We start from the raw sequence: 8,039 nt of genomic DNA, 5'->3' as shown, positions 1-8,039 counted from the left end.
TGGAGAAGTTTTTGGATGTGCATAGGGATTTGAGTCTTAGGAGATCCCATTCATCTACGTTATCTTCTCCTGGTTGTAGGTTTTCCAGGATACTGGGAAGACTGTTTATATTGTGGATTAGGACTTCTAGTGTTGTTCCTAGCTTTTCTGTAATCTTGGCTTTGTTTTGACTGGCAATATTGAGCTTTTCCAACATTTTTTCCACAAATGTAGTCAATCTCATTCCTATGCAGACCAGCAGTTGGGATCCATGTGTAAAATCATTTGTATCTTTTTTTAAAAAAAATATTTGCAATGAATAAATCATTGTAAACACAAAATTCAATCATTCTATCTCTAACCTCATTTCTGTCACCAAGTCCATATTTTCCAACTATCTGTTCGTTGTTTCCCACTTTTGCATTCCTATCACCAATTGTCATTAATGTACTTCATTGCATGTTCAGTCAATTTCAGATTGCAATATTTGGTAAATATTCTCAATTCCTCCTTTGACTCTAGATGTAGGAGCATAAATTTGAATAATAGTTGTGTTAACTGGTCTTTTCTGTATGTGTATGGATATTATCACTCACAGCATTTTATAAGGATAGAACTTGAAATTGACTTTCTGACTGTGAATGTAACACCATTCTTCCTCTGTTTTTCATTCTCTACATAACAATCCATATGATTATCTGATTCAAAGTGGCAAAAGCTGGTCTACCTCATCTCACTAATGGCCAGTCGATGTTCATATGTTCCATTTCATTTTTAACCATTCCATTTCCAGTTTTCCAACATTCAAGTTATGTTCTGTGTTCCAATTTTTAAACCATGTTTGTTATTGTTTTATCTCATATTTTTATTATTATTTTATTACCATTATAATGAGTTTACAGAAAACTTTGATTTACATTCATTAATTGTTGCACATTTTCCTCCCTACCCCCCCCCAGTTTGCTTTTCTCTTTAGAAGATTCTTTTACTATTGTACAATTTCCTATCTCTCCCCACCCCTAGTCCACTTTGCTATGCACCTCTTATTCTGTACTGTTGTCGTGAAAATACCTAATCGTGTAATTTGGTTAGACAATCCTTTTCTTCATCTATTTAAATGCAGTGTTCATTATTTATCCCCTTTTCTTAGTTTCCCCCCAACCCTCATGTCAGTCCTATTTTATAACAATAGCATTATGCAGTATTTGTTCTTTTGTGACTGTTATTCACCCAGCATAATGTCCTCCAGAGTCACCCATTTTGTATAATATTGTATTAGTTCCTTGTTTTTTCAGTATTGTGTTGTCTGAATATAGCACAGCTTCTCTATCCATTCATTTGTTTATGGGCACTTGGGTTGTGTCCATCTCTTTGCTATTGTGAACAACGCAACAATAAACATGGGTGTGCATTTTCCCCCCCTTATTTCAACTAACTTCCCATCTGGGCTCTACCTCATTCTTTTAGTGTTCATAAAGTTTTCATTTAAGAAGTATGTAGATGGTGTTAGAATTATTCAGCCTGTCTGTGTCCTCTGAACAGTTTCTTTCCCCATACCTTTTTTTGTGCCAGCACGAGAAGTATAGTCACAACCCATTGAAGGTATTTGTGTTTGAGTCTCTTTTGGGGGACAAATGGGTCACCTGTTGATTTTTTCTATACTTTTTGTTCTCTCTTTTATTAGCAACCCCCCCTCTACTAATAGCTTTGTCATAATAATCTGAGGCAGAAGTACCAGCTTCACTTCAGATGTGGAGCTACTTGTCTTCATTGTTTCAGTAACTAGGCATTTTAAATGTTCTTACTATTGGCTTGCTGACCAGAATCAAGGATACTCTGAATTAAATGCACCAAGTTATTTATAAACACAGCCTTATTAGTAAAGATCTCATGTATAGCTTTGTATGTATCATCATAGACAATGAATGACTGTTGTTGTTTGAAAAATAGTAAAAATTAAATGTTTGAACACTAAGATAAATGTTTCCTCTTAAAGTAGTTCTCATCTCTAATGTGACACAAGAGGAGTTACGTTCCAGACCAAGGGTGAAGATGAGATGTCATTCCTTTAGTATGGATGTGCTGCTATAGGAAAATTTTCTTTGACACAATAATCAGAAGTATCAACAGTGAGGAAACTCTGGATGTTGAGAACTTCTGTGAACTCAGACTTGATCGACATCCTAAGAGTTGTTCATCCTGCCTTGAAGGTTATGTCTGCTTTAGGTGTAGATTGTAAGAGGAAAAGGCTGGACAAATTCATTGGCCATTATAATTTTTCACGAAAGAGGTATTCTCATCAATCAGTCAGTATTCAGTGCTAATCTTATAGCTTCCAAACATTAATGGTTCATTTATTTCTTGCCAGGTTGTGAAACGTCTCCCCAAAACACGGTCTGGAAAAGTCATGAGGCGGCTTCTGCGGAAGATAGTCACCAGCAGCTCTCAGGACCTGGGCGATACCACCACACTGGAGGACCCCAGTGTCATCACGGAGATACTGAATGCCTACGAGAAGTATAAACAACCAAAATGTTAGAAGGATATAACTCAACCTGTGAGTCTTTTAACTAACACCAAGTGTCCAAGCTCATACCTTTCTATCTCAGAATGAAGCTCTGAAGTTGCCTTTTTCCTAGATGTCCCAGGAGCAGTCCTTTAACCTCTACTGTTGCTAGTGTGATATCAATCCAGGTCAAAATTTTTCTTCTTTCTGCTGGAAAATCCAGAATTGTAACCCATAAAAGGTACAATCATATATGGGTGGCACTCATTCTGTGTGAAAATTTTGCTTCCTTTTTTTGGAAGTTATATTCATCCCTACTCTATGTTCTCTCAGGGTATTATGGGAAGGTGAGAAACTTGGTAAAACATGCCTTCCTAGATGACTTGGAAGTAGAAACAATGTTTTATCAAATATTTTTCATTACAAAGAGAATAAATTTTACTTTTGTACCTTTACATTTTAGGAAAATAAAGTATATGATCTTTGTAACACTTAGAGAAATCTCCTGTTTGCTTCAACTAGTGTAAAATTGTCCTGAAAAATCAAAGAAAGCACATGATTACTATTTAAGTCTTGGCAATCTGATTTGGAAATGTTTGTACTCCTTCTAAGCACTGCTGTCTTCAGAGGGTCATGTCTGTAACCCTCTTTCCTTATGTATTGTACCTAATTTCTTAAAACAAAAATCAGTTTCTAAAAGTCATGGTATGAATGCCTTTACCTTTTCAGGTTAACAGCCACCTCTATCATGTGATCTTCTCCAAGCTGTGAACTAGAATGTCTTACCCTCTTTGACTTTTGATAAGGAGCCTTGGTGGTAGATTGTATAACATGCCAGGTTATTAACCAAAAGGTTAGCAGTTTGAATCCACCAGCAGCTCCATAGGAAAATTATGGGCAGTCTCTTCATAAAGATGTACAGCTTCAGGACCTGATGTAGGCTTGCCAGAACTAACTAAATGGCTATGGAAATTTTAGTCTCTTGGTAGAAGTCAGCACTCCTCCAAGTACATGAGTGTGTCGAGGTATATAGTGAGGACACAGATATCCTGTTACAGGACTGACTTGTTGGGTCTGGGCCTTAAGAAAACACTGCCTTGGGGAGAGGGATTGTATAACAATGAAATAATTTTTCTTTTACTTTTCAAAAGGAAGGCTGCATGGTGGAGAGGGGGAGGGAATGTTTAACAATGAAAGAGTTTTTCCTTTACATTTCAAAGAGAAGAGCGAAAGGAGGGGGGTTTGTGCAGGGATAAAAGTAAAACAATGAATGAATGGAAATCCAAAGTCTCTGTAAACTTTCATTAAAATTAATAAAAAAGAATAAAAAAAAACACTGCCTGCTCCTTTCTGGGTTGTGGTAGCAATCAAAGAGTTTTGTTTTTCTTTTTTTTTATTCATTTGTTTACAAAGTTTGTATACATCGTGTTTCACACTATTCTTCATATTATATTTCATATAATGATTTGGTTTTTTTCTTTTTAAGTTAAAGTAACCTCTGAATGTTAGCAAGATGATGTAAATCATTAAATCACAGTGTACTTATTCATTAGGCAAGCATGACAAAGGATGTGAAGCAGGGTGAAGTGGTCTGGATCAGTGGTGATTAGTCATAGTGCTTAGAAATAAAGGGTGTAGGACCGATCTAAGTGTGCTAATCAAAATGTAATCAGTGGACTTGTTGATGTAAATCCTAACAAGTCAGATCAGAAGTGAGTCAAATGAAATTTTGTTTTGTTCTCCAGTGTATTGTGATTTTTTAAATTAAAAAATGCTATTTTCTTTTGCAAGTATATTTCTAGGAATAAAACAGAAAGGAACCTGCTCACTCCAAAAAGAAAACTTTTTTTAAAAAATACATAATTTTACCCCACTTTTTTTAGACTGTATGGTTCACTTGAAACTTCATCTGACATACTTAGGGAATGTTGCAAGAAGGGACCAGTCCTTAGAGAGGAACATCATGCTTGGGAGGGTGAAGAGACAGTGCAAGACAGAAGGACCCTCGATGAAATAGATTGACTCAGTGACTGGGGTAATGTGGATAGGTGTGTCAGAGACAATAACGTTAGCACAGGATAGAGCAGGGTTCATAGGTACATAGGGTCACTATGATTAGCAAGCAACTCAATGGCATGTAACAATAATAACATGGCTCATTTATGTGTCTTTAGATAATGGACTGCACTATCTAGTTTACTAGCTACATGTGGCTATTTGTAATTAAATTAAGATATATTAAGGATGCATTCGTTGGCTACAGTTTGTTGTTGTTAGGTACCATTACATTGACTCTGACTTATAGCATCGGATTTTACAACAACAATCTAAACATTTCCTGGTCCAGTGCCATATTCTGGTATGCTCAGATCCACTGTTAGAGTTACCATGTCAGTCTATCTTGTTGAGGGTCTCTCTCTCTCACTCACTCTCTACCTTTTGAAGAATGATACTGTCAGCAACTGCCCTCTCCTGACAGCATGCCCATGTATGGGAGATAAAGTCTCATCATCTTTCCCTCTGAAGAATGTTATAGCTGCACATCTTCTAACACAGGGATGTTTGTTCCTTTGGCAGTCCATGGAATATTCAACACTCTTCAATACCACCACAAATCAAAGACATCAATTTTTCTTCAGTCTTCCTTATTCATCTTCCAAGTATAGTAGTGGTGGCGGATTTTCAGCTCTGTTGTGCTGTCTTGCTTTCCACCTGTGAAGCTTACTTTCTGCAGTAAGTGTCCTGTGCAGCCTTGGATCTCACCTGATGGTATGCATAGGGATCATATTGATTACATCTGTGGAAAGAACCGCTGAAGAAGCTCAATATTAGCTGTGAAAACTAGTCTAGGAGCTGATTATGGAACAGACCACCAACTACTCATATGCAAGTTCAAACTGAAGCGGAGGAAAATTACACCGAATCCACGGGAACCAAAATATCACTTTGAGTCTATCCCACCTGAATTTCAGAACCATCTCAGGAACAGGTTTGAGGCCTTGAACATGAATGAGCAAAGACCAGATGAGTTGTGGGAGGATATCAAGGACATTATCCAAGAAGAGTGCATACATTCATTACAAAGACAGAGGAGGAGAGACCAAAATGGATGTCAGAAGAAACTCTGAATATTCCACTGGAGCGCAGAGAAGCCAAAGCACAAGGAAGAATTCAAGATACTAAAGAGCTGAACAGAAGATTTCAAAAGGCAGTGCAGGATGACAAAGTAAAATATTACAATGAAATGTGCAAGGAGCTGGAGTCAGAAAATCAAAAAGGCCAAACTTGCTCAGCATTTCTAAAGATCAAGGAACTAACTGAACTACTAATTCAAACCTCGAGTTCCTATAATCAAGGATGCTTTAGGCAGAATATTAAATGATCCAGGAAGTGTTGAAAGAAGATGGAAAGAATGTACTGAGTATTGAAAGGAATTAGCAGACACAGAAGAATTTAATGAAACAACAAATGAGCAAGAGCCTATGGTAAGGAAATAAAGAAATTCAAGCTGCTTTGAAGGAAATGGCAAAAAATGAGGCCCCAGGAATAGACGGTATACCAAGTGACATATTTTAGCTAACAGATACTGCCCTGGACGTGCTTACCAAGTTGTGTCAAGAAATTTGGAGGACAACCATTTGGCCAACTGACTGGAAGAAATCTACATTTGTTCTCATTCCAAAGAAAGGTAACGCAACAGTGTGTGGAAACTATAGAACAATATCATTTATTTCACATGCAAGCAAGATTCTGCTGAAGATTATCCAAAAACGACTGGAACAGCACATCAGTAGAAAACTGCCAGAAGTCCTGCCTGGGTTTAGAAGGGGTTGTGGTACTAGAGATATTGTAGCTGATGTTAGATGGATCTTAACTGAAAGCAGGGAATATCTGTGCTTCATTGATTATGCAAAAGTGTTTGACTGTGTGGATCATAACAAACAGTGGCTGACTCTGAGAAGAATGGGAATCCCTGAACACTTGATCATGCTAATGCGAAACCTATACTTGGACCAAGAAGCAGTCGTCCGTCAGAACAGAGCACGGAAACACTGGATGGTTAAAAATTGGGAAGGGCATATGCCAGGGATGTGTCCTGTCTCCATACCTTTTCACCTGTATGCAGAACAGATTATTTGGGAGGCTGGCTCTATGAGGAGAAGTGTGGTGTCAGGATTGGTGGAAGATTCATCAACAATCTGCATTATGCAGATGACATAACCCTGCTTGCTAAAACTGAGGAGGACCTGAAGCGCTTGCTCCAGAGGGTTAAGGTCTGCAGCCTTCAACATGGATTGAGGGTCAATGTCAAGAAGACAAAGATTCTCACCACTGGACCAATTGGCAGCATCAGGATGGATACTGAAGAGATTGAGATTGTTCACAGCTTTAGTCTGCTTGGCCCCACAGTCAACAGTCTTGGCACCAGCAGCCAGGAAATTAGAAAACATATTGCCATGGGAAAGTCTGATGTTAGGGACCTCTCCAACGTACTGAAGAGCAATGGTGTCTCTCTTGAGACTAAGGTGCGTCTGATATAGGCCATGGTCTTCGCAATCACTTGTTATGCATCAGAGAGTTGGACAATGGCTAGGGAGGATAGAAGGAGAATTGATGTCTTTGAGTTGTGGTGCTGGAGAAGAGTATTGAGGGTACCATGGACTGCTAAGAAAACAAACAGATTCATCCTGGAAAGGGTTAATCCAGGCGGCTCCCAGGAGGCAAGGATTCTGAGGCTTCCTCTGACATATTTTGGTCATGTTGTAAGGAGAGACTTGTACTTGAAGGACATCATGCTTGGGAGGATAGAGGGCAGGCGCAGGAGGAGAAGGCCTTCTAGGAGGTGGATTGATTTGGTGACTGGGGGGGGGGTACTCAGGATGGATGTGTTGGAGACAATGCGATTGGCACAGGACAGAGCAGAATTTAGGGCAGTTGTACATAGGGTCACTGTAAGTTGCAAGTGACTTGACAGGACATAACAACAACAACAACAACAGTTGTGGTGGTTCTTGTGTGCTATCAAATCAGAACCAACTCATAACTGACACTCCAGCAGGTTTACAAAGGCTGTAAATTACATGGGAGGATATTGCCTATATTTTTCACAAGCCAACTCTATTAGGAACATTTAAAATGCTGAAAACTGCATGTGATTAATGTCCTGTCATGCTGCACAACAGGAAGAAAAGTACCCCATGAACCGCAAATATTCTGTTGGCCAATGCTAGTCTAGAACATATTATAAAAAAGAGAAAAGACCATCATGTCTGTCTTTTTTTGTTTGTTTGTTTTTACTTTCCAAAATCTCCATATGATCAGAAGGATTCAGGTTGAATATTCCTTGAAAGTCTGTTTTAATTGTCCCATTGCCACAGTGCTTGTCAAAACCAGTTCTGATTAATCTCCTTTGTCAGTGTATCCTTTGCCATTCCCTATCACTCCTCCCTGGAGAGATTTCACCCTGATTCATAAGGAAAAGGGGACAGCATGTTCTCTTAGCTACTTCCAGCTGAAAAGGGATGCTGTAGGTTTCAGGGTGAAGATATTGTGG

General features: G+C 38.6%; 1 protein-coding gene across 1 annotated transcript in view; it reads left to right on the top strand.

Moving 5' to 3' along the window:
- ACSS1 (acyl-CoA synthetase short-chain family member 1) overlaps nt 1-2,518 on the top strand; it is a 193,018-nt gene extending 190,500 nt beyond the window's left edge. Inside the window, exon 14 of the mRNA XM_006902470.1 lies at nt 2,348-2,518. Coding sequence (XP_006902532.1) covers nt 2,348-2,518 — 171 coding nt within the window. The remainder of the gene's footprint in view (nt 1-2,347) is intronic.
- The last annotated feature ends 5,521 nt before the right edge of the window (nt 2,519-8,039 follow it).

The sequence above is a fragment of the Elephantulus edwardii genome, unplaced genomic scaffold, assembly GCF_000299155.1.
Source record: "Elephantulus edwardii isolate Elephantulus edwardi_28Jun2011 unplaced genomic scaffold, EleEdw1.0 scaffold00417, whole genome shotgun sequence".
NCBI classification, from domain to species: domain Eukaryota; kingdom Metazoa; phylum Chordata; class Mammalia; order Macroscelidea; family Macroscelididae; genus Elephantulus; species Elephantulus edwardii.
The sequence above is the reverse complement of the archived record's forward strand: the minus strand, read 5'-3'. Positions and strand labels throughout refer to the sequence as shown.